This window comes from Dicentrarchus labrax, unplaced genomic scaffold (assembly GCF_905237075.1).
Source record: "Dicentrarchus labrax unplaced genomic scaffold, dlabrax2021, whole genome shotgun sequence".
NCBI lineage: Eukaryota > Metazoa > Chordata > Actinopteri > Moronidae > Dicentrarchus > Dicentrarchus labrax.
The window spans coordinates 18604840-18632806 of NW_026136712.1; the positions used below are offsets into that span (position 1 = coordinate 18604840).

General features: G+C 42.0%; 1 protein-coding gene across 1 annotated transcript in view; it reads left to right on the plus strand.

The window, feature by feature from the left end:
- Window positions 1–24636, plus strand: part of si:ch211-216b21.2 (heparan sulfate glucosamine 3-O-sulfotransferase 3A1) — a 30582-nt gene extending 5946 nt beyond the window's left edge. Inside the window, exon 2 of the mRNA XM_051418437.1 lies at window positions 22291–24636. Coding sequence (XP_051274397.1) covers window positions 22291–22912 — 622 coding nt within the window. The 3' untranslated portion in view covers window positions 22913–24636. The remainder of the gene's footprint in view (window positions 1–22290) is intronic.
- Window positions 24637–27967: the final 3331 nt, after the last annotated feature.

Consider the following 27967-nt stretch of genomic DNA (forward strand, 5'->3'; position numbering starts at 1 on the left):
GTAACTTTCTGATGTACTCAGACATGCTTTAGTCATGAAACAGGATGTTGGAATGGGACTTATTTTCGAAAGGGAGAGGTTTTTATACACAGAAGGAGATTCCCAGTGTATAAAACCTGCAGGTCTACCTTCAACTTTGAAATAAAGTCCTTTCCAAAATAAACCATCTTTGGCTGGGTAGCCCCAAAATCTATGTACTCATTAAATGTGTACTTGGCTAAAAGTTGCCAGTGCTTCACAAGAACAGGGTAGAATTTCATCTAAAGCTAACCAAAGTGCATGTTATATAATTATAATGAAATTGTATACCTAAGTGATATAAACAAGCATTTTAACAGACTTTTTTTTACGGAATGTATTTTGTATTGAGTTGTTTCAGGAGCCCAACTACGTGTGCTAACATGGGGACAGGTTTGCGGATGGCAGGTGGAGTGGAGAGGACTGGCGGAGGTGGGTGGAGGGGTCATGGTTGGGGTTGTAGAGGGCACACACACAGCGGACGTAACGTGATCACCAGAGACCTCCTGAGCATGAGCTCTGAGCTGCCTTTGGATTGTGAAAGTGATTATCGGGGAGTATAATTGTAAAACCACGACGCTCACCTCCTGCTCAAGGCATGCAACCCACCCATGACTGTAGTCCCCCCTCCTTGCCAACTCCTTGACCTCCGCCACCCCCACTGACATCTCTGCATGCCCTCAGCAGCTGACCCTTGGAGGCCCCATGTAGGGGAGATAGATAGAAGCAAGGGGACTATCCAAAGTAGTGCCTGTCAGCAGCTGCCCTCTGGCATCTTGGGAATCTGCCCCCCAATGGGTGAGTGAGGACAGGCAGCAGGTGCAGGGTGCTCTACAGACACCACCTGGATCTCCACCAGACGTGCACACCTGATGCGTTCACCTTACACACCTAAAATAAGAGCTGTTTGTTGACTTCTCGGGACCCAGCAAGATGAAGGAGGCTAACTGGTTACTTTCATACAAATATTTCGGGCCTCAGGGATCAGGAACTCCAGGAGCTTTGATGAACATGTGCAGAAAGGGAGTGTGATTGATCACGGTCAGGAGGGTCGCTGCCACAGAATGCGCCACCCTCAGAGTTCACAATGCCAGCAGATGGTACTGTAACATTAAGATCAGGTTACATTGTTTCTAGGATTGTGTTGTTTATTCACTTTTGGGTTGCTGTGTACACTAGTCAGCAACCTGTTTGACCCTGTCGTATCTCAGGCCCATTCAGCTTAGCAGCTGTTGGCCTTTTTATGAGGTATTAGCCCATACATTATGAAGCATTTATTCTTGGATTTATATTTCAAAAGGAGTACTTGAGGTCACTTTTTTATTGTTCTTGACTGTATATAACTCAGTAAAGCTGACTATAATCCTTTATATCGTCTTAGAGATCTAGAAGTAGAGCTCTTTGACCTTTTCAAGACATTAGTTTTACGTCTGCCACTCGGTGTTCTATTTTTCAGGTGATATACCTGAAGCGATGTGATGTTTGTTTTCCCAGAACTCCATGGAAACCTGCCAGGTAATGTTTTCGAACATCACAGTTCTGCCTTCAGGCACTCTACAAGCAGTATGACTGAAATGAAAAAAAGAAAGAATCATGTTTGCAATTTTCTTCCTGTACTATATTTCTGTTTTAGGGTTTTTTTTTCTTTTTGGCAGTCCAAGGTTGAAGGAAGTTAAGTGTTATCCTTCCACAAACAAAGAAAGACTGTAACCCTATCATTTGGCACCGGAGAGTCAAGGGGCTTTAGACTACACTGTTTCAGCTCACATTGTAAGAGCGAACTAAACAAACCGCAAAACAACCTCCAGAGTTCATGCATATCAAGACTTTCAGAGGATTTGCCAGAGGGCTTTAGGATTTCAGAAACGTGCAGCCAAACCCATGTTATTTGGGCAAAGAAGGGCTTGGTAAATGATGTATGGATGGAGAATGTACGTGTTACAGCCCTCAGTGGTGCAGATTGGCAGAGTAAACCAGCGTGATGGATCTCTCTTTCCCATCTTACAGGCAACAGCTTTATCACAGGACAGGGAGCCCTCCATATTTTCCACCAGAGAGAAAAAGACAGACAAGAAGGAGAGGGAGAACCAGAGCTATGGAAAGCCTGGGAACCAATAAAAAGAAGGAAGCCCTCTCCTCTTGGGTCCTTCATTTTCCCCTTCAACCGTAGTGTTTTCTTTAAAATACTTTTGCCACATATTCATTTTTTCTTCTGGCACACATCTCCGACTTGTATTTCAATTCCCTGTAATTTTAAAAAACATTTAAGTGTTTACTACTCAAGGAAGTTGGGGGTTCATCTTTCCAGCCCTTTACTTCCGTTCACTCAGCAAGGAAAGCGTTTCACTCTTTTCAAGGGTATTTTTTAGGCCTCTCTGCCTCTGTGCTTCAAGGCATGGACTCTGACACCCTTGCCATGTTTACTATCTGCAGCTGCTTGTGTGGTGATAGGATGGCACCAAACATCCTTGCTCCATCGGGGGATGGCCAGTGCCAGTCGCCTTGGCAGAGTCCGAACTACAGACATGGGCAGAGGCTATGCCAGACGGCACCTCAGGCACAACCTCTTTTTGACTGCCCAACCTCTGTCTCCATGCAAAACACAGAATTATACTGTAGCTAAGCTGGGGGCGCAACTGTGTGTGTGTGTGGCTCTTGGAGTCCATCTGAAAAGAGGGATTGGCATTTTTTTGGCATGGCCGACAAAGAGGCCAACACATTATTTCCTTCAGATGTTATTTCCGAGCTTTCAGCACTTCTACATCCAGTGTATTCTGTATATTCCTGCTAGATGATGAACAAAGAGTTGCAGGGTAGTGATGAGGGAAATAAAACATGCTGAAGATTAGGGTTTGGCAGTACTATAGACCATGACCAGAAATTCTGCGCAATTTTTAAAATAGCTAATAATGGAGGTGGTGAATGGAGAGAGAATGACAGAGTGGCATTTAATCTGCCCTGAGAGCTATTTTATTCAAACAGAAGCACTGCAGATCCATTGCACGTGCGGTTTTGAAAACCTACCTGGTTCCTAAAGTAGAAATCCAGCTGTTCAAACAAATACTTTACTGTACATAAAGTCTATTGTATTTTAGATGTGAAAGGTTGCATCGCACAAAAGAGCCATTCACAGTGGTCTATAGCAGGATTTCTCTTCACAAATTATCAATTAAAATGTATCGCAAATATTTTATGAACTCATTCAGAGAGCAGATTTACCCTCTTTTCATATTTCTCATTCATCAGTCGAGTCAAACAAGAGTCATTACAATCCCGGCTGCTCTATTTTTAATTTTCTCTAACATTTTATTCATTTGGAGAAAAGATGGACATATTTTACTAACTACCCACGAATGCCAGGCTGCTTGATTAAGGAGAGGAATGTGTTAGAAAATGAGTTTGCCACCCCAGACCCGTTTATTGATAGATGGAGCGCAACAGCGCAGCCCGCGTCTTTTTACATAAAGATGGAAGAGGGTGATAAAGGGTCTGTGTAGCGTACAGGCTGTGATTGATATGCCCACATGGGAGTGCAAGGAAGCCACCCAGTAATTCAATTAATCTTAACCTGAACACTAGTAATTGCTACTGTAACTAGGTCTGACTGTACATTAGACAGGAGGGAGATTGCTGTCAAAGTAACATGTCCAGCTAATAGAACTAGGAAGGAACATCCTCAGTGCTCTGGAGTTGCACAAAAGGGGCTTCCTTTTTTCACTATTATCCTTTCTCCTAAAGATGAGGATTTGCATGTTAATGAGAGGAGCAGGGAACAGATTTTCTTCTGTTATGGACCAGTGTGAGGGAAGTGAGTGAATCATAGCAGGGAAATTACAGATGCAAAATCTTGGAGAAGCTTTCCACTGCTGTTGAAAAGACACATTCTCGCAATAAACTTATGTAATATGTGCATACAATGTCAATTCATAGCAATAGTTCCTGCATTTTTAAAAAAATACGATCATTCCCTTTCTTGGCGAAAATCAGATGAGAAGATCCATACCACTCTTACACTCTTAATCTGTCTGTTAAATATGAAGCCACAGCCAGCAGTGGGTTATCTAAGCTTTGCATAAAGACTGGAAACAGGGGGAAACAGCTAGCCTGGCTCTGTCCAAAGGTAAGAAAATCTGCCTACCAGCACCTCTAAAGCTCTCTAATTAACACATTTAATCTCATCTGGTTAATCTGCACAAATACAAAAGTGTCTTAGTCCATTAGTTTTTGAACGGATTACACAAACAAGATATGTGAGAATTAGCGAGCTTTGGAGGTGTTGGTTGGCAGATTTTGTTACCTTTGGACAGAGCCAGGGTGGCTGTTTCCTGTCTTAAAGCTAAGCTAGGCTAACGGCCTCCTGGTTGTTCTGCAAGAATTTAAATAAGCGCAAGATGTCTAGGTTTAAGGCTAAAGCTTGCTTCTGTGAAGGCACGTATTTTTGTGCTTGAAATCAGAGCCAAAAGCCACATTTCCAAAAGCTCAGCTTCACTTGGTGCCTTTCTGCACTGCTTTTCATCAAACAAACACAGGTGTAGTCTTTATTGGCTTCAGTAATCGGCCAGGGTCATTGTTTTTCTATTCTTTTGTGTCTGGTACCTATTGAACTCTATAACAAATGATTTTGGATTGTCAGAAATCCTTTGAACACACCCTGAGATATTGATCCTATTGTTTCCTGTAGGAGCACAACAGTGGTTGAAGGTGTTGACCCGAAGAGACAGGAAGACAAGACTTCTTTATGGGCTGGTTTTATGCATCCTCCTGAAACTGGAAACCTCGAGAACAGCAGATAAATCAAGTTTACAGTTAAATCTATTTTTCTTACCCTCCTATGTCCCATTCTTTTGCCACACTTATTTCTCCTCATCAACTTGTGTCCTGCCCCCCCCCGTCTGAACAACATTAGTTCCTGTCACCGAGTTCGAGCTGGATCACCAAGCTCCAGATGCAATGCCAGGCATTTCTAAAAAAAAAAAAAAAACGTCCCTGTTATATCAATACCTTATGTTTCATTTCTGCATTATTGCAGTCATTTTTATTTATGCAGCTGGCTAGTTCTGGGTCAGCTACGGTCAGTTTGGACGAAGGGTGTAACAACATTGTGAAGCCTGTGGGACTTGACATGAGCCCAAGTCATTTTAACCGTCAAACATGTGGTGGGGCCGGGGCTCATTATGTCATTATGTTGTCAGGGCGATTGTTTATTCTGACATCTCCGTCTCACACGGTCACATCCTCCCCTACAGTCGTATCATCAATAGGAGGAGGAAGCCGGTTGTTTAGAACCAACCACCGGCATAGACAGATGTACAAGATATAGCATTCAAAGTCCTCTCTAACTAGACGGTCGTATGTTCTTCATCCACTGCAGCTCCAGCCACCGCCTCCTCAAACACGCCCCCATCAATTATTAAAACAGCCAATTAGCAGGGCTGCATTATTCACCAGGAAGCTGTGATCAGATCCATTAACGCCACTGACTTGCCTCACTGTGGCTCTCCCATGTGGCACTCGCACAACCCGCAGTCACCCTATTTGATATATATTATTATTTTATATGGTATATTTGACCCCCAAATTCCAGCACATTCATGTAGTGCTTTTTGATCATTTTCGTTTTTCCTTTTCCAACATAGTAATACCAGCAGTAATACATTCACCGTGTAGGGGCCCATTAAAAAAAACGAAACATCATAATTTCCTTGCAAGTTTGTTGAACCTCAGTTAAGGCTAGTATCATTACTAGTGTTCTTTTGGTCAACGAATGAGCTGACAACCTTTTTGAAAACTGAAAATTAAACAAGAAGCAGCGACAAACCGGCTGACTATGAAAAACAATGCAGGCTAGCATTAAGTAACATTAAGGGCCGTGGGTGTGGTGACAACTTGTTGTCAGCTGTTTCATGTTTAATGAATGCAACAGTTATGCAGGTCAGCCATTTAAATTCCTTCCTCTAGATGTTTGCTAAAACTGAATGATCATGACGCTCTGCAATGGATGCAATACCACACAGTCAGAGTTGGTGAATGACAGCTGTATTTACAAGGGAGAGTATGTCTGTTGCAGAATATGACATGGACACTATGTGTTTATGTGAACTATTATAGTCTGGTATAAACAGGTAAACGCTGCCTTTGTATGCCGACATTGCAATAGTCAACCTGTAACCATGATACATACAGCCGTGGCTTCAGAATGCTTATGAGGATAAAAGACTAAAAGGTCATATATACTTATCTTGTATTTTTGTGACTAATTAGACCTGACATTACCACTAAATTGGACTAAAACAAAAGACTATAAACAAACAAAGTCAGGTGCCAAAAGTAACACGATCACTACCTAGAACTGAAAATCAAAAACTGAATATGCCCTCCGTCTTTCCTTCTGAAAAGGAAGTAATGTTTTTGCTGTCCTCCCACTGTTTCCCAGGGCTCTACAAACAGAGTGCTGATCTTGATTGCTTGTCACTGGGATTTATGGACCCTCAAATCTCTGAACGAAATCACTTCCTGTTTTTCCTGTGTTTACCGGACACACAGGCGGGCGGCCGCACATTTGATAAAAAGTGATTTATTTTCATTTGCTTATCTGCTTAATTGATGTCCCCCAGGCCTCCCTGACAGCCATAATTTCATTATACAAACAATTTAGAGAAGTTTGATTAACACAAATGAGAGTTCAGGGCCTCCACCGGTTTACATGTTGTTCCTACACATTCGGAGTCACGCTTTTCTTCACATTGACTCTGTTTGGCTCAGCCTTTGTACCACAGTCATTAATAACCACTCCCTATCACAATGGGCAGTAGAAAGAAAAATATTTTAATTATTATTAGAATTATTAATGATAATGGAATCCTGTTGTGCTGTTTTACTTTGATTACGCCTTTTGTTCAAATTACACATTCAAATGTCAGAAGGCCTGTTTTGTTTTAATCATCATACTGTGATTTAACATGCGTTTCACACCTTACTGAGCTTTAGCTCACTGGAATGAGCCAGTCTGTGGCTGATTTAAAATCCTTGCCCTCAACCAGATTCTCATTATGGCCATTGAGACGCAACTTTATTGATTTTGTTGTTTAGGATTCACCGCAAGCATTGATTTATGGGGCCCTCTGAGACAACTGTGTGTAATTAGGCTCATATTGTCAATGGTTCACCCCACTATCGCCTGAGTTGTAGTGGTCCTCTCTGATGATTCTGTGCTTTGTTTGCTCTACCAAATGTTATGGGAGCGCTAATGGAGAGGCCTTAACACACACACACACACACACACACACACACACACACACACACACACATACATACATACATACATACACATGCACTGGAATGCACGTTTGCATGCGCACGCACAGACTCACGCGCATGCACATACAGAGTGGCTGTCGTGGGCAGATCTGTTTCTGACATACCATTTATTACATCATATTATTTTCCACTCGGCCCAGCAGCAACAGCAGCAGTGAATATTCTCTTTCACCGCCCTGGTTTTGCTCTTATGTTTCTTCTCTCTTTCTTGTATCCAACTGGCTTTTAAACAGGGTCGGCTCTGGCAAGGCGTAAATCCAGCAGGAGGGATTTCCCCCTCACCCACAAAGCTTTTACTTCTGGAAATCGAGTGCCAGCGCGCATTTCTAGCTCTCCCCGATGAACCGTTGGATGCACATTATAGAAAAAAAACGTCCCTTTAGAGGAGCTCTTTTGAGTCTCTAGGTGAATGTACAAACACGCACATGCAGACAGACACACTCAAAAAGACATACCATTACAAACAGATGTCTGCACTCAACATATAACACACTTTCACAGACAAACATAGATACACTGTAAATGTATTTCTTTTACACACAGACACAGGTATTTGCTGGAGCAAGTATTCTCATAAAGTACTGTATTAACTACTACTACTGCTGCTAGTTGTTTGCAACACATTCTACTTTTGCTACACTGCAATTTATTCTATATTCTATAGGTTTACAACGGCATTACAGGCCTCGTAATGTAAATGCAAATGTGATTGAAAGGGCTTCATAATGACCTCCATTCAACTGTCATGAATATGAATGGCACTAATATGCATTCCGTTTTGGTTTGCTTCTTTTCTCCATAAATGTGTTCTCCTGAATGATCGTGCACACCCAGCCCCTCCTCATCATTGTCTTTACACTCTATTTATTTATTTTCTAATTGTGATTTGGACGGACCGTATTTATTCATGCCACAGCCTCTCTCTGCATGTAAGCCACATTCGTCATTCAAGCCTGGTAGAGTTTGACTCAATAACAGCGCAAATATCCAGCCATTATCTCTCTCTGCGGAGTACTCCCTCAATGTTAATGTGTTTTTAGGACGATTACATCAATGTGAAATATTGAAAAATATCCCTCTGATTGATAACATGAATCATCAAGCCTGTGTCCCCTCCCCATTGAACACCTCATTTACCATCTCCGTAGCAACATGCAGGGGAACGGCCTACATGCAATCACCTGCTCACATGAGATCAAGTTATGGTGCTGACTTAGTAATCAGACGGGCTTTGGCGAGAATTAGAACATTGGTTATCGGATTGATACGGGCAAACAGCTGCATGAGCCGTGCCTCTATAATGCCGTACATAAATACACCACGGACCTGCTCGTAAAAGAATGAAGTGCAACATCCCTCATGGAGATAACTGAGTCTATCGCTGTTCAAGTGCAAGAGCCGTTCAGTCAGGCGTCTAGCTCAGCTCTAAGGCTTAAGAATTAGGAAACTGGAGGTAAAGTATTAAATTGAGGCACCCGTTCAAAATAACAAATCCATCTGGATACCCAGGGCAGCAGGCAAAATATCTGGCTTAAAACCGTTACCGTTTGTCAGGGTTTCTATCTCTCTTCGTGATTACAGCTGAGAAATATGGTCACGGTATTAATGAGGATATTTTCTGATGTCAGTATGCATCAAGATATGGCTAATGTATGCAAAAATCACATATGAAATAATCACACTGAAGTTCAAAGAACTCTATTCTACATATGACACCAAACTCTTTATATGTGTTAAACAAAATAGTGTTTTAGCGAGTGAGAATTGGCAGCTTTTCTCTGTTTGATGTGATGCCCTTGCGAGTTGAGTCAAACCACAATAGTGAATTGTTGCATAGTTAAACACCATAATATCAAAATAAAGAAGATTGGAGAAGGAGTTGACGGTTGGGAAGCCAGTGAGGGATCACAACCTTGCTGCTGCACCAGCAGTTCTTAATGGTTAGTCTCGGTACCTGCATGGGCAGACCCTCTCATTACTCACCCCCACTGCATGTTACCAGGACAAACTAAAAAATGCCCCCAAACAAAAAAATACAAAAGATAGTAATTAAATATGAATGAACCAAATTTGATGTCCCAAATTATTCAGACAAAACTCATCATTTGCGTTGGTGGTTTGTGTCAGTTTTGTCTCAAGCTCACTTTCCAGCTTCAGCAGAGTGCCTTTTTTAGCTGGGAGAAAAAAAAAGAAACCTCCACTATACTATACGCATTGTCCTAACCCCGACAATGAGGTTCTGCCCTGTAATTACATTCTATTTCTAAAACCATCCGTCTTTTCTCACAGAGAGCTGACAGGCTAAAACATTAGCACGTTGTCAGCGGCTCCTCAGACGCCGCAGTTCTCCGTTACACTTCATATTATCTTGCACCCTCAGTACAGCTTCCCAGATGGGGTTACCTCTCTGCAGTCTGGGGAGGAAGAGGAGGTGTTTTCCTGTTGCGCGGCCAGTTCAGCTCAGCCGTGATGGGGCCTCCTGGTTTCTCACTGGGGGTCTGTTGAATTCTGGGTCACAGCCCAGCCCCAGGCAACCGCTGGCTCCGCTTTAGCCATTTCTGTGTCGTTTTAGCCCCTGTGACATCCTGCAGTGGGTAATTTTTCACCTTTTCTTTCAGCGACAACCTGTTCTCCATCCTGCCCCACCTCACGGGCACCGCTTACAAACGGCATGAGCTTGTGCAACTGGTGCTGATAGCATGGCGATGTCACACACCTCAGCATCACCTGTTCGTTATGCACAGCACTGCTGCCTCAACAGAAATGAACTGCACGAAGTTCCATTTCCCCCCGGGCTATTTATTTAATGGATAATGCAAGGGACGCAAAATGGAAATCACGCATTCGACCATGTCTTTAACCCCAGCTCCTCCCTGCCAGCCTTCCCGAACTGCATTCATTCTTTCTTATCCCCGGTGAGCATAAATCATTTTGGTAACTTGTTATTACTAAGCTCATTATTATTTCTCCAGGATGTTTAAGGGGAAGCAAAAAAAAACAAAAGAAATCCTATGAAATATTTAAAGCTCCTAGATGTGAGTAAAGGAACATAATCTTCACCTTCCTCTGTCTGTATCTCTCTGGCACGACAATCTAGGGAAGAAAAAACAGAGAGAGATTGAGCGAGCCTGTTTGTAATGAGTTTATGTCAAAAGAAGCGATAAGAGGGAGCATTCATACATGCTAATCTCTGCCCCTCTCTGCTTCTCCTGTGGTGGCGGGACGGCGCGGAGGGCGCAAGCTCGCTGGTGTGCTCTGCTGTGGCTTGGCACCAAGATGAGGAAAGCGATGCGATGGTGCCAGGCGCTTTGTATTCTGAGCCTGGGAGTAGAAGGATGGAGGGAGGGAGGAAGGAGGAGGGAGAAAATGAAATAGGAAAAGGCAGTAGACAGAGAGGAAGAGAGCACGGAGACAGTGTAATCACTTTTACACTCCCCGATACTGCTGTCCGCCTGATGCTTGACTCTTATCCCCCAGCCTTCTCTGCTCTCCCCTCTCCCAATATCTCACACTGTCTATCTGCCTTTCCTTGCTTCCCCCCTTTAAAGTGGGACCTTGAGCTTTGTATGTATTGAATATGTGCAGCACTGTTTTTGCTATCTTGTTAACTTTTTGTTCTGCTCCTGACTTCATGCGCTCCTAAAGCTGGTTAAAATTAACTGTCAAATATGTGGCTTTCGTTATGTTACAACTATCAGATTTCATATGGAGTTGATGTTTTACTGCCTGCTGCCTATAGGTCCTGAGACAAAGTAAAAACTGTAATGCAATTCAGCATGATGGCAGCTGAAACTGACACTGGGTTCTCTGCTGTGAGGTAGCCCGCAGTGTCTTGAGAGTAAAATACAATGATGTACAATGTACAATGAGTTCACAGTGAGAATATCTGCCAGCCTGTCAACTCCAGCTCTGTTGGCTCAGATACTACCTGACTAATTTTGGCTTCTCTATATGCTTGCATTTGAACAGGACAATGACTCCTTTTCAGAAGTTGTTCTATTTTTAAAAATCCCAGGCGGTTTACAGTCAGAGCTCTCAGAAGTGTGCCAGAAGACTCAGACTTGGGCTTTCAACCTGTCAAGTTCTTACTTTAAATGTGTGTGTAGTACAGTACAGTATGATTTCGAGTGCAGTTATGTCACTGTAGTATTATCAGTGAGTTGGTATGCTTACCTGCTCTGTGGGATGAGATAGAAATATTGTTTAGGATTAATGCAGTTTTGAGGATGCAAATGATCTCATCTATGCTTGTGATAAACATAGTCTAATGTATAATGTAGCAGCAATCGCACACACACACACACACACACACACACACACACACACACACACACACACACACACACATGTTACAGTCATGCCACCACACCCAGCTCTCCTCCTCATTCGTTCCCTTCCTCAGGTCCTTACTTTTCTCCCCAAATCCCCAAATGAATTTAAGGCAGAAAATATTCTATATATTTTTCTTACTGCCCACAAATTCTATTAAAAGACCAAAACCATCAATGAATTAATTCTACTGAAAAAGTATTGTCTATGTAGCTATAGCCTTTATAGCTTATTCCTCTGTGCTATAGGCCTCCACTGCACACAGGGACTGTACACTGCCCTGCTGCCATAAACACACACTGGCACAACCAATGGGTATTAATCCACAGCTGATATAATAGTCCACAAGAAGTATTTCCTCCAGTTTGAGTAACTTTTGCAGGAACTATTGTGATACAGTCTTAGTTCATTACTGACCAGAGTTTTTTGTGACTGACTGTGATGTGACTTTCAAAGATTTACATCTTCAGTAGGAACCAAAGGGCTTGGGGCTGACAGGATGGGTACGTCAAAAAGTCTCAAGAGAGATGGACCAACATGTTTTTGGTTTTGGTCTTATCACGGGATTTGCTGACAAAAAAATATCATATTTACAGGCTTATCTTTACCGTTAATGGTCGACAACAGGGAAGGCATATTAAATGGTTGTCTCTTCAGGTAACCATGACACTCACTCACTCCTTTTTACAGGAGCTCCCCGCTGGATGCTAGTCCACCATTTAACACAGGCCACAGCAAGTCCTACTGCTACACCTTTTACAGTGTAATAGAAAACAGATGCAGGCAAAAACTGCTCAGGATTAAAAGTGGCTCAGAATTGTTGATTGTTGAGTTTAAAATAAGCTGTAATTTATTATTTACCCCACCGTCGTGGTAATGGCAGGTTACGTAAATGGAGCAAAGCCTGATAAGGAAATATGCTACAGTACCAAAAATAATGATTAATGATTAGGGCGTTAACTGAAGATGATAACAGGCATGCATGTTGCTGCACGATTAATACTGTATTGTGTAGGTGCCCTGGATGCATTTCCTAGCTGTGGCTATATGTTTTAACTCACTACTGCTTAGTAAGAACGTTCCCAAGAGTTTAATGACCAAATGCTTTTTGAGCGCCTTCTTGAATCTGCTCTCGTTTCCTTGCACTGATAACAACAACAAAAGCTTCATCTCTGATTTTACAAGACTGTGTTTAATAAGCCGTCTCCCAGAATACATATAAAATCATAGAGGAATATGGCAGAGCAGACAGCTTTCTCTTTCTCAGAAATAACAGAGGGAGATAGAAAAGAACCTCTAAAAAACACCATCAAGTCCTCGTGGAGCTGTTCCTTGATTGAAGATCCCAAAAAATCTTTGAGGAGAAAAAAAAAGTATAGTACACCAACGTACTCAATAAGCTGAGCATCTGGGAGTTTTCACCCCAATAAAAAGAGAAAATGTCAAATGGTTTAAGTGTTTGCTAGTGAAATCAATATCCCAACACTGAGCTGAGGAGAAATCTTCAGGAATGCTAGTTCCAGTGTCTCTCCGTGCACAAAGAGAGAAGGCGGAAGGAATTGTCTTTTTGCCAGCCCATCATTTTGTGTTTGTAGAAGGATCTGAAACTGGGCTTTAGTTATCACACTTTGGCTTTTATTTTTTTAAATCACAAGCTTTAATGTCTTTTTTTTTCCCCCCGAGCTCTAATATTTGAGTGGCTTCTTCTCTCGACAACAAGAGCAGCAGCGGCGGCGGTGGAGGCACACAGGCGGGATCCGTGCCAGCAGAAATGTGGCTCATATGAGATATTCTTTTAGCGACAGTCTATGTGGCATAATCAGCAGACTGAAATGTTTATATTGAATGTTTCAGCAGCTTGAAAATCACCATGGTAATGGTCCCAAAGACAAAAGCCTTAGCCTTTTGTCATGGGTAATTATCGCAGAGCAGTCCCCTCAAAGCCTTCCATTTGGCTCTGAACAAATTCACATTTAATTTTGCTCTCATGCATTTGACACAGGGCTTTTTTATTTTTTTTATTCAAATCAAGCTTAAATGTAGAATTTAAATACCCATTGAAATGGTTTCCGTTTGAGTCTCTTTTTTTCCCCCCCACAGATTATTTCAGTACTAGAAACTAGAGAAAGGATAAGGACAGCTATAGAAAGACCACTTGAAATTCCCTAATGAAGCCACCTCCAGTATATAAGAGAACATTCAAGAAACACAATACCTTGCAAAATGAGCTTTGGTATTAAACCCAAGTTTAAGTGTCTTATCTTCCACAAGCTGTTGAAACCCTAAAAACTGACTTGGCAGAAAGAAAAATAGCACTGAGCTGTTACCAAAGCCGATCCCACTGAAGTGTCATCTCCACATGCTCTGTCTCAAACTCCATGTAACTCTGAACAAGTGGGTCAGAGAAATATGAAAAAGTAATGTGAGCGCTGTGTCTGAGAATCCACTTCATACACCCCATGTGATAACATTAGATAGAATACAGAGCTATGGTTTGGGTTATATTTAGTGGTTAGGTCTTATAGTAATTTGGTTTAATGGAACATTAATCACTAGATGCAAAATATAGCCTCATCTCTGCTGGCTTGCTTTCAGTTTGTGTGGGTTTTTCAGACTCTCCAGGCAATAATAAGAATCAGTTTCACATCTTAGCTAATTCAGACACACAACTTGACTTACTCTCACCACATTTTACACCTCCTATTGAAATGTGTGTGTGATCAATGTAATAGCACCTTTGTACATGTAAATCCAGGTGTAAATGGCCCCAAAGCAAAGGTGTAAAATAGAACTATTTCTAGCCACATACGTATGTTTATAGTTCAATCAAAGCTCTGTATCGCTATCAAAGTACCGCTAGTTTTTTCTCAGCAGAATCCAGAGAAAATAAACAGCCTCGGGCTTTATGAGAAAACCTATATAGACTCAGAAATAGAAAATCAGTGAATATGTACATTTGAGTAAACCAATAGAGAGGGAAATTCGTTTATAATTCTTCTTACACATACGAGCATTGTACTACATTGGCAGGCATTTCGTACGTAGCGCAACATTTGTTTATCTGCCCGATAACAACCTGGTTGTAGGGATGGTAATGTCTGTCGGTTGGTCTGTCACCACCTCGTTGCACGTGAAAAATGTAACAGTGGTACTGTAAGCACGGTAGGTCAAGTTAAAGCAGGAAGAGGGTCCATAAACTGTGATGGATGTCTAGGACAGAAAGTCTAAGTACGTAATTTCACTGTTTCTCCAAATAAGGTTGGCTAACTTTGGGGTTTGTTTACGACCTGCATGATCACCTGACCACTTGTGTTTCTTGACAGTATTATCCCCTTTTGGGTAAGAGTTATATAACCGTGTAAATGGGTTATTTCTGTCTGCGTCTGTTTTCTTTCCTCTTTCTATTTTTGATCTCTCTCCCTCTCTTTCCCTGTCCTTCATCACTCTCACCCATCTCACCCACTCCACTCCACGCCTAACCTCCCTGTCCTCTCTGCTGATATGCAGTCTGGATCTGGAAGTGAGCAGACTCTGCTACAGCAGTTGATGTGTAAAAGGCTTCAGATGGCTCGAACGCGTCCTTCGGCCTTTTTGCCTCCCTCAGTCTTCCACCACAGTTAGAGGGGGTGAATAATTCACAAGCAAGTCGCCATAAAGATAAAGCTTATTTTTCCCCCCTACGCAATAAACCAGGGACTTACGTTCAGCACCGAGGAAAAAAAGAAGGATTCTGTTAAAAACACTGCTGATAAATTTATAAGAACATACCGTAAAGCTAACTCTATAAATGATTTACTAAATCGCATAGCTGTTGTTGTATGGGAAGAAAGGAAGAGGAAAAAGTCAATGCTTAGTGGTAAGGTGAGTGTCCAGCAGGGAGATTTATTTATACAAGACTTTATGAAAAACATTATTTTGCTGCAGTAACATTATTATTCTTGTACTTAAGTTCACCAAGTAACAAATCGCAATATGTCTGATTTTTTTTCTTTACAGACATTATTTATGAGGTCTCTAATATTTTAGTGTACATTAAAAAAAATGTATATTTTCCAAGTGTAGCCAAACATTTCAATTGAGATAAATTGCAAGGGCAACTGGCCAGCACTGTTTTTCAGTGTTTGTGTTTGAGGCTGTAAAATAAATTAATGTCTGAATGCTTTCACCAGCTAATAGCCGATGTGACTGAATCTTAAAGCAAATCAGAATAGACAACACAACTTTGTACTATTTCCAGTGTTTCTTTTCCCCAGTCTACTCTTGTGCTGTTGATTAACTTTCCTTTATTGTTTTTCCTCCATCTAAGCCTCAGGGAGGATAACAGGCTTTACCCTCCACAAACTTTCCCATTTGTCTTTGTCTTTTAACACCACTGTGAAGTTTTTCAAGAAAGTGGTTATATTAATGACACTGAGGTTTAAATGATTTTTCCACTTTCAGTCCAATTTCCTGCGCTCCTCCCAGACAAAACCACCACAAGCTTTTGAAACCCATTCACATCCTTTTTGTCTAATTTGAAACACACCAAATCGCCAATCTGACAATGAATTTCCTGTTATTTAATAGTTGACTTTTCAAAGTTTTTCATCCACAGTGACATTGTTATCTAATGTGTCCCCAGTGTCATGCTGGGTTTCTTTCCTTTCCTACTTACTCTTTCATCAAAACCATGCCATTTCCCAGAGGAAAACAGTAGACCCTGTCCTCCCATGTTGTTTTCCAAGAATAGACCACTCTCTTATCTTGTAATTGTATGTCTCTCAAAATTGCTTCCTACCCCCTACAGTTCCCATGTACCGCTCTGATTTCATTCTTTAATTCCAAGAGCCCACCTTGGATAATTTCTGCTTAACTCAAAGTGCAAATTGAGTATTGAGAATATACTTTTGCTTTATTAAGAAAATAACTAGGTTCTGTATTCTTAATAGTTCCAGCTATTTTTTTAGCCAATGCCCTCATATTCATCATCTCAAATTATATTTGATCAAGATCTTGTTAGTTGCTTCCCTATAAAGCTACAGTACTTATGACTTGGGAGTAAAATATGGGAAGAAAACCTAAAACAATGGCCAAGTTTGAATAAAAACTGTTTGAGAAATACAGATGTGTTTCAGATGTTAGATCTGACATTATTTGGACTGGGTTTTTTTTTTTTTTCCAGATTGGACCAGTTGGCCACACGTGACCCAAAACATGCAAAATGTGTATAGTTGTAAGTAAAGCAAACTGAGTGAGTAGAGTGAGCTGTGAGTACCAAGGAGCTGACACCATGCATCAATCAAAGGCAATGACAGGTGATTTCAGTGATCTACAACCTGGGGGGAAGAACTGATGGCTAAATGTAGCCGTTGGTCAAAGTCAAATTTTGCACACTGTCCTAACAACAGAAAACTTGAGACACTCAATTCTGCCATGGAAGCTGTGCGATTCAGATGGAAGTAATCCTGTGAAGCCATGTTGGAGAAGCATTTAACGGTCCAGGGGGGAGGATTTAGAGCTGTAAACTGCAGGTGTACAGGCAAAGGTGACAGTGCATGAGGATCCAATGGAGGATAAAAGGTCAGGTGGGCTGATCTTGAGACAGTCAGGGTCATAAAATTGATGATTATCCTGCTAGCATCTGTCTGCTGCTGGGAAACACACCTGTAATCCCTGAATTATAAATAGTTGGATCTGTCGCCATCCACCTTCAGCAGATGATGAAGGCCACATTGTGCCACTCACTGCCCACCTTTTAAAATTAAATGTGATTAATGTGATTAATACAAAAAGAGGTGCATTAGAGTTTATGGTAAACATGTCATTTTGTCATTCATTAGTGTTTCCATGGGCTTCCGGGAGTAATGTGCAGAGGCTGTTACAACTTAGCACATCATATGTGTGTCATTCTATAGCTTTATGTGCTGCAACGCTGCCGGCGATTGCAGCCCGCAGGGCAGGTTAAGAGCTGTGCTGTTGGTTGGCAGAGCAGCAATGCTCTGAGCTCAGAGGAGTGGGCTTTTCCCTCACCGCACAGCAGCCATTACTCTAAATCACCCTCCTGCCTTCCTCCCCCTCCTTTTTCTCTGACCTCCGCTAGCATCCACTGACCTGGAAAATATCTGGTGAGTCCAAGCCACCAAGAGCGGCGCTGGCCTTTGCTTCGCCTACAAACAGCAGAAATATTGAGCCAATTACAAGATTATTATCTGGTGGTAGTGGCAGGGGAACACTGTGGGAGTGTAGTTATGCCTGCCAGGGCTCCCTGCTGGAAGAGGAAAAATGAATCAAAGGCTTGTGGGGGAGAAGTGGACAGCACTCATGCCCACTTGCCGCTATGTCTTTACAACTCCTGTCAATTGACAGACATTGGCTTAGATCCAAGCCCCTTTGTAAAAGGTTCAGGGTAACACCAGGAAATGGCCCATTCAGAGCTGATCATTTGTTAGTTTTCTACTCCTCCCTAATTCATATGTCAAGCTGTCATATTATTTGTGCACCCGATTTACAGTAAATAAGACCTTATGGCGCAGTCAGACTTTTTTGGCCTTCATATAACAGGCAGACATGAGTCACAGCCCGTATATGAGGGCAGAGTTCAGTTGGTTTGCAAGTGAAATTCGTTCAGTAGGGAAACGAAAGCAGTGATGCATCAGGCCCTTTATTCCAAAGTGGTTACTTTATAGACGAGCCTACAAAGGACGCATTGAGTGATGTACTGCATGTTACTGTGTACATTGGATTTGGTTTTTTAATAGGGAATAGAGCTGCCTGAATGAGTCCTGGCAACCTTTTCCAGCTAGTTAGTTCCATATGAGAGGAATGACGTACAATTACAACATGTGTTATGTTCTGTCATGTACACAAGCTGTTATGTTCTAAACTTCTTAGTCATCCTAAACATTTTTTCTTGTTGCTCTCCAGAACTTAAATTCATGCCAAAGCAGTGAATTTGATTTAAAGGGAGGCCAGGGTTCATGTGCTGTGTTTCTTTTATCACTTTGGGTCTGTGTCTTGTTTCATGAGTGGATCCCGCTGCCTGTGTTTCATGCATCACTGTGTTCAGGGAGTCATATTTTAGCAACATGATGAAGACATCAAAGCAGGATCTGGAACTGCAGTAAATATCAAGCACTTGGACAGTTTGTCATCTGTTACATCACCTACCCTGCCAATAAAGTTTCATTAGAAAGCGCTGCATGCTTCTACTGTAGAATGGAAAGAAATACCCCAGTGGAGTTCACATACTGTAAAACCAATCCTTACTGCTTTGCCCAACTAAAACTCAAAAGTTGAGGATTGAAGTTCTTTACTCCTTTAACACTAGTGTGCATTAGTCACTTAATTGATTAGTAACTACAACAATATCACTTGTCTGGCAAAAAGTTAAAAAAGTTAGTGGTTCCAGTCGGTTATTAGGAACCAAGTGGACCTCCAATTTTCTTCTTTTCTCTGTTTTGTAAATTGTTAATGGAATATGCTTGAGTTTTGCACTGATGCTCGGACTAAATATAAAGTTTAAAGACAGCACCTTGGGCTCTGCGAACCTGTGATAGGCAATGTTCACATTTTTTGTAACATTCTTTATATTAAAGGGGAAGTGTGCCAATTTTAGACATGAACATCTGTTTGGTCTGGGGGAACGCTGCTGCATACGTGAATAAGATATTGTATAAATCCTTATGTGGCGCCATCATAAACATCAATAATTAGCTGCAGGCCTTGTATGCATGCAAGCAAGTTGTATTTGCCACAAAACAGAACATTTCAAAAGTATCTGTTTCATGTGACTGCACTCCACAGATGAACCTGAAACCATTCTCTTAAAAACTATAACATTAACATCAACGTGAATACACTAGTGCCTTATGACCTCCATACTTGGACTTCCAAACATGACTGTCTTCGTGTTGCACACCATACAACATACCTCACTGACCCTGAAAATCCCCCCAGAGTGCCCTCGCACCAACACACCACCGCTGTGAGTGCATCGACCACAGAACAAGCTTGACGCACGGCATCAAATATGAATGCTTCCTTTAGTACAGGCTCATTTCTTTTTCATAAAACAATAATGTTCTCTTTTGTATCATAAAGTCATGGTACTACTGTCAGGGCTGTTTCAGAAGTCTTGTGGTTCCCATATCAGCAGGTTGCAAATATAGACAGGAAGACACTCAGGAAGACTACCTGCATGTCAGTGTATGGGATTCCCCAGTTATCAATACTAAGTCTGTTGTGCTTCATTATTGACTTGTCAGCTTAGTAGCCATTGCAGTCCCAGACAGCATTACGTTTGTTTTAAAGCACCATTATACACTCTCACTCTGGACTTTTGGGGTGATGGGGCAGAGCTAATGTGAGAGGAAAGGAGCCTTGTCCACATTCCTCTTCACACAGCTGTAGGACAGGTTGCAGATACTGAGAAGACTCTAGAGGTCGGATGGCGGTCAGTGTTTTGCAGGCGGATGTCGAGACATCAGTGCACCTGTGTTGCCGTTCTTGCTTTTATCGACCACTTCCTGCGAGTCCCCCTTGTGCTGACCTCGTGATCTTGTTCCTCACAGAGAACATCCACTCAACCGCATAGCATGGTTGTGTTTTGACATTGGCCTGAAGGTATTGACTTATGGCTTTTAGATCCGTTTCACTTAATACTCTGAGCCCAACCGACAGCTGTTTTAAAGCCTGGAACAACCTTAAGGAGAACTGGCAAAAACACATTTGTGCTGCCACCTCAGTAATCGTGACTTCAGTAGTTCTTCCTCTGACATGGCTTCAGTTATACTGTCAGAATTCCAAAAGAAAGAAAAACGGCAGGATCACTTGTTTCAGTAAACTCCACGTTTATGTTCAAATGACAAAGACCTTTAGCAGCCGTGGGAATTATCTTGAAGGAAAGGAGCGTGAGGAAGAAATAATGTGACATTGAGCCACAATGGTTCGATGTGACTGTCCAGTAACAGTTTCTCGCATGATGCCCTGCTGCTAGGACCACCAGATCAGAAAATGCTTCTCTGTGTCAGTCTGGAGGGCAGTTAAGAATGTGTCAATTATGTATTTTGACTCGTTGGGGGAGAGCCCTTGGTGAAGCTAGTCATCACGTTCATCATGACATCTGGTGTCTTTTAGAAATGCGCTCTGGGTAAAACCTGTCCTTGGCGAAGATCTCCATGCCCTCTGTTTCCTTTCATTCTTTGTATGTTAAACAGAGCATGATTATTTATCAGCTTCTTTCTGGAAGGAGAGAAAGATCGTGCCCATCACATCAGAAAAAGGCACTCGGCGGTAGGAAGAAACTACACTTTGATCACACGTGCTACTGCTTGTCACTGCTTGCGTGGTCCTAGAAACAACAGCTTTGAAATAATGAGCACTCTTCAGAAATTTCAGAGGACCTCCTTCCTTTAGGGTCTCAGTAGTTCTGTCACGGGCGGCGAACTGCGTCTACACTGAGAGCAGCCTGGGCCACTTTGTCAGCGCCAGTCCTCGCTTTAAGCAGCACCAGCCAAGCAGATGAATAATTGACGCCTGCATTCTGTACTTTGGTGAATTTTAAAGCTGTATTCTGCAGAGGCTTTAAATGGCAGAGGGAGGGTGCGTTAATCATTCATGGGCTGCTTTTACCCACTTTGCTTAAGGTCACTGTCCTGAAGGCAGCTGGGCAGAAGGAAAGCAGAGAAAGAGGAGTGGGAGAAGAGGGGTGGCATGGCCAAATGGATTAGCTTGTTTCCCATCCCTTTTGTGAGTTCACGGAGGAAAGGACTCAAGCACTCATAAAAAAAATTCGGCAAATACATTTTATAACCTCAGGTTATGCCTAGTTGAACTTTGCTGGTGTAAATATTTGAGGTGGGACTTATGAGCATACTTTCATCACGATTCAGGATTTAATTTCATAGAGGTGAACGCATTTAGATTGCTCAAGTGGAACAGTCCACAACACCTATAGACTCAGTAATTTCCCACATAAAGTTTGACAGTGTTAAACCACAAGAACCGTTCTGTGATTTCTCACTTTACACCAGAGGGGAAATTACATGATATGTTGAAATATTTTTCTGATGTTCTCCCACCATTTGTTGCGAAAACTGAAAGACAGGAATGGGATCAATTATGCTGAGAGGGCCTTTCAGCTCAAATATCAATATTTTATAACAGCACTACTACGGTATGGGTATAGAGATTGACATTCTTCTTTTCGCGCCATATGAGAGTGAAGAATACCCCCTTTCAAATGTACCCAGGGGATTTCCCCCTTCTTGATTTCATAAGCCCTCAGGCTACATTAAGGAACACTTGAGATAGCATCTGTATACTATCCCCACAAGAGTGTCTTTACATCCAGAGTGTGCTGCTGCAAAACTGCAAATCAACATTTGGTCACACCTCTTAGCAGCTAATTGAGCTTGGAGAAAGACACCCGATAGAGATCAAATAAATAAACTACTGCAAACAAACTCTTTCCAGTGTTATTCTTGATTGATTGGATTCAGAGTTTTCGATGACATAGCCCGAGTTCGTCCAGTTGGGGTGTTTATTGTAAGAAGCGCGGTTGTATAACTGTGACAGTGTGATTCAGTCTGGAGTGTAGGTCAAACAAATATCTCACTCCCCTTTTTCCAAACTTTTTTCTCTTCCCAGGGAGCTGATGCCTAAGACCCTGGAGGGCCAGATCACCATGGAGAAAACCCCCAGCTACTTTGTGACCAGAGAGGCTCCAGCCAGGATATCCGCCATGTCCCGGGACACCAAGCTGATCGTGGTAGTGAGGGACCCCGTCACCAGGGCTATCTCGGACTACACACAGACACTGTCTAAGAAGCCTGACATTCCCTCTTTCGAGAGCCTCACCTTCAAAAACAGGACTACGGGGCTCATCGACACCTCGTGGAGCGCCATTCAGATCGGCATCTACGCCAAGCACCTGGACAACTGGCTGCAGTACTTCCCCATGGACCAGATCCTGTTTGTGAGCGGCGAGCGTCTGATCAGCGACCCGGCCGGAGAGCTGGGCCGCGTGCAGGACTTCCTGGGGCTCAAGAGGATCATCACAGACAAACACTTTTACTTCAACCAGACCAAGGGTTTCCCGTGCCTGAAGAAGGCAGAGGGCAGCAGCAAGCCCCACTGCCTGGGCAAAACCAAAGGGCGGACCCATCCGAACATTGACCCTGAGGTGGTGCAGAGGCTACGGGACTTCTACAGGCCCTTCAACATGAAGTTCTACCAGATGACGGGACGTTTTTTTGGCTGGGATGACTGAATGTGTTTTTGTCTGCAACACTGAGGACTGTCAGAAATACTGCAATGGAGTATTAGGAATACTCTAGGGGGATGGTTTTCAGAATGAAGTCGTAATATTTCAAGAAAAGTTATAATGTAACGTAAAAGTGTGAAGTTATCATTTTAAAATATGACGTTGAAAAAATTATGAATACACTTTATTATGTGAATAACTTAATACTCTGTTGTAAAACATGCACATTTAATCTGATCTAATCAATTGTATTTTAACATTTTGGTTATATTCTCGAAACCTAATATACATAACAATATTTAATATGTAAAAACTATAACTTTATCCTCATATTGTCTTTATTGTGGTAAGATTATGAAATTATTTATTAAATTATGTTTAATTTGTCTTAAATTTACAAATAGTAAGTAAAAATAGGAAAGAAATATATTTTGAAATTGTTACAGTACAATAAATATCAGAAATTTTGTGATTTTATTCTGGAAATATTGAAACTTTTCTCTCAAAATATCATGACTTTATTCTCTGAATCTTTTCCTCCGAACCTCCATCCTCAGCACTAACCCTAAGCAATAAGTGACTGAGAAAGAGGCCCTATCTCCCCTCAGTGGCACCCCAGATATGCAATATTTCACTGTTACATTTTTCAACATCAGAGCTGCCTCTAATCCACAATCATGGAGATATTTTTTTCTAAAAACATATTGAGTTGTCGAAGGATTTGCATTATATCTCCCTGCACTATCTGAAGAAACTGTTTGTTGTTGTTGTTTTTTTGTTTGGAGTCCTTGGCTGTGACACAGAAATATCTTATGCAGTGCTTCTTTAAGAAGATGGGTAAAATCACATTGTGTCCAGGGGCTTTTGATCAAAGCCGATACTGAGTGAGTTAATGCCATATTTTAAACATACATAGCTGCTTTCAAAAAATTTAACATTTTTCTAGCAAAAAAAGAATATGAAAAGATAAAAATATATGTATTTTTTAAAATGTATTTATTCAAGAAGTACACAAGCAGTATGTATTTTGAATAACTTCTCAGTGATTATTTGCTCTGTTATTATTGTGCTCCCCCATGCCTTTAGAGTTTTGTTTGTTTTATACTGAACACTAAAAACATGTTATCCTCATATTAATTTCAGGTCATCCATTCTAATATGTGTTTACTATATGTGGATAAGTGTGGTAACACTTTCCAGCTTTCAGTTGCAGAGCTGTGAGTTTATGTCAAGGGTTTGTTTGCCCCACCTCCAGTTAATGAAGTTACAGGCAAAGATAGCGCTGGCTGTTATTCAAGCAACAGCGACGCTGGTGGAAGGGAAAATACCTCCAAAGGGCCTTCCCAAACTGTGACTCAAATTTCCTCAACATGCCTCCTTGTGAATTGAATACACTTGATGTCACTGGCCTTCCTTGCCTCCAGGCGATGTGTGTGTGGAAGTCTTTTTAAACCCAGGGAGCACGAGAACAATGGCTGAGTTGTGTTCCTAATTTCTGTCTGCTTGTATTGTGAGCCACTTTCTGAAAGCAGATGTGCCTCAAAAGACACAAAATCAACAGTGTTTTTTGGTGTGAGCATCAGAAACGAACCTAATATACTGTAGGTTTTTTGGGGAGTGGGGGGGTGGGGGGTTATGTTACCAATCTAATTGTGCTGTTCTGACTGTTGTTTTCTTAAAGTTGTTGGGATTTTTAAAGCACTCCTTGAATAAAAGATGTTATATGTAAATATTTTATTTACATTGGCCTTTATATATATATATATTTTTAATATGCATACAGTGTAATAGGATACCAAACCATATCCATAATGTTAAGGAGAGCATATTAAGGTCATTAGAGTGCTGATCACGCATCTAACAAGCTTGGCTTCCTGCAGAATCATAAGAGCACTCCCTTGCTCCTTTTCCTATATCCACTGTTACACCTTCACATACTGTCTCTGCTTATCTCCGTCCAGCCTCCAGGGCAGAGAGTAAAGGAGGATTTTAAAAGATGCTTGCAATCTGGAAGCTTTATTCTGGCTCCTTGAAGACTCAGAGGTACAAGCTTTTTGTGGGACAAATATTAAAAAAGTTGGAATAGCATTCGTGGGAAATGGGTTAACTGCAGTTACTCCAAGCTAATATGTATAATTTAACGTGAAAGAATGTGATGCACAACTTACGACAATTCTGAAATGAACAGGCAAAGCAAATATTCAGATACGCAGAACATCTGACTTAATGCTCACACTGTATGGTTGGAACAACCACTCACGACATGGGTGTCTGCACAGAAACACAAACCTCCTGCTAAGTTTTGTGCATTTTTTTATTCAAATAACATTTTTCCTCAAAATGCAGACATAAAAAGAGAAACCACAATATACGCCACTTAGGGAATCGGATCGTGGATCTGCTCAAACAAGAAAACCAACATTTCCGATGTGACAGAAATTGGGTTAATCAAGCCTAAAACTGAACATTAAATGGCAGCCGATCTGGCAGACATGCATCCTGAATCTAAAATGTTCAGGGGTAACTTATTTGAGGTTAAAATCATGCTTAATCCAGATATCGCTGCCTAGTTTTAAGGGCAGATTTTCCATTAATAGATAAAAACCCTTCTCAAATACTTGAACTGCTTCTGAAGAACTGAAGAGGTTGACGGTCTACGTGCTGATACATAGGTATGTACAGTAAATGTTGATGATTAACCTGACAAACAATCGCTGTTTACTATAGGTCTGACTGATGCTACTGAGCAATTATCAGGCATGTCTCTCCTCCACCTCTTCCTGATGATGGATTTATACGAACACTGGAAGCCTGAAACAACAAAAATGCTTGTCACTGTACAGAACAACTGCAGTCTTATTCTAATGATGTATATACAGCATACCATTACAGCAGGTGCCTGAAGGGACAAGCTGTCTGTCTTTCTTCATGCCTTTTCTGTCTCTACTCCCCAAACACCCCATCTCCATCTCTTCTCTCCTCCTCTGCTGCACCTGTGTGCTTTTCTTTATTGAAGGAATCTCCTGGCCTCCTCCTCCTCGCAGTCTGCTGACTGATTTGAAAAACTGCTGACAAGCACTCAGCAGATGTACCACGATGAGAGGAGGAAGACCTGTTGAAAGTCTACAAATATCTGGAGCTTATTCATGCTGATCGTCCGCGTGCTGAGATGTTGTGACTTTAACAACCTGCACGGAGACGCGGGGGCAGAGGGAAGGGGAGGCTGATGTCCATTTGTTGACTTGTTCAATTTGCTTGTTATTCCTTCCTGAGTGGCTCTCCAGTGACGGTTCCTCACAGTAATAGACAGAGACAGTTTTCATCCTCCCGCTCAGTTCTCTGAAGAACGGCTAACTATGAAAGAGAAAATGGAATGACAACATCTGCTGCGGGACGGCGTACAGACCACCCCTGTCAGAGAGCATTCAGCTCAATATCAGTGGCACGGACCTGGGGAGAACTTAAAGTCTGTGTATTGAAAAACAGCTGACCACATGTGGTGGGTTTCTTTTTTTAGGGTGGGGCGAGCTGCTGCAGAAAGACAGGCATTTCTGGTAGCCTTGCAAAAGGTCTCTGATCTGCTTTTTTCTTTCTTCTTATATTTCCCCCTTTTATGCTTCTTTTACTCACTCCATCAATATGGCATCACTCTCCCTCACAAACACGTGTGTGTAGATGCAGGAGCACCTGTGTGGAGTCACCTGCGCACAATTAGCTCACACCCACCCTGCTTTAACTCGAACTAAGCCACCAAAACCTCCACTCATCCGGACCCCCCTCTCCATACACGCAACTATGAGCCTGTTTTTGCACACACAGGCGTTACAGAAGCGCTGCGAAAGATGGGTGGGCTGTACGATAACAACCGCCAGCGCTTCAGAAAAACAAGGATCTGAGCGTGTGTGTGTGTGTGTGTGTGTGTGTGTGTGTGTGTGTGTATGCTAGCATGTGAAGTGCCCTGAGCATCATATAGGCCATGCAAAATCATGAAGTGAAGGGATCAGAGAGATCGCTTTGAAGAAGACGGCAGCAGTGAGAGCATTCGCGTTCACCCAGAATCTCTGTGCTTCTTCCTCCAAGCGCACAGACAATTACATACATACATGCAGACGTGGCAGTGTCACATAACTACAAAATCACTCGCACACACACTCGCTGACCCAATGGGATCCACACACGAACTATGTCACCCACTTGTGCCCCGTGGTGGGACATAGAGGGGCTCAGACCTCTGTTTTCTCTGGATCCCAGAAGAGAAGCCCTTAATCCCTGGCCAAGTCTGAGCAAATATCTCCGGCAGGCACGCTCCACATACAGCCTTAATCAAAACAGCCGAGGGGATGACTGAGTCGCACTTTCAATTCCAAGTTTGCTTTATCTATCGTGAACTTTGTATCTTAAAGAGAGATCTTCAAACTTCAAAGCAGAATTTTGAGTGTTATCTGGTGCACTGTATGGCCAGATGTAACCAAGATACCTGTGTTTCATACTCAGTCTCCAGACCTTAACATATGCATTTACATTAAGCATACAGTATAGCATGCATTACCCATCAACAATTCTGGTTTGACTTGTTATACTGATACAAATGGGGAACGAGAGGCTTTCTTATTCTCTGCGGAGGATTCATATAGTTTTTATTTCTATATTTTATCTTGAAACCACACTGTGGATTTTCCTCATTTTGACATAACAGAGAGAATGTGGCCTGCAAAAAATGTGGGGAAAAAAAAGAAATGTTTAGCCATGCTGCAGCAAAATTATTGGTTTTATGTTTAAAGACATTCTCATGAAAATGACCAATTGTTTGTTCGTGATGAAAAGGCATTTTACCAACGGTTTTGCATGCTAGTAATAAAGCGAGGGACTGCTCTTTGAACTGTCACTTCTGTGCCCGGAGTACAGCAGACAACACACCAAATTGGCAATTAAGATTGTCTGGGAGCAGGACTCTTTCCAGACATGTGTGTTTTGACTTCGAACTTTTCACGCATCTCTCCTTAAGAGAACCTCCTTCAAAAGAGCTGCTGCATTTCAAAAGGGTGATAATTGATCCTGACA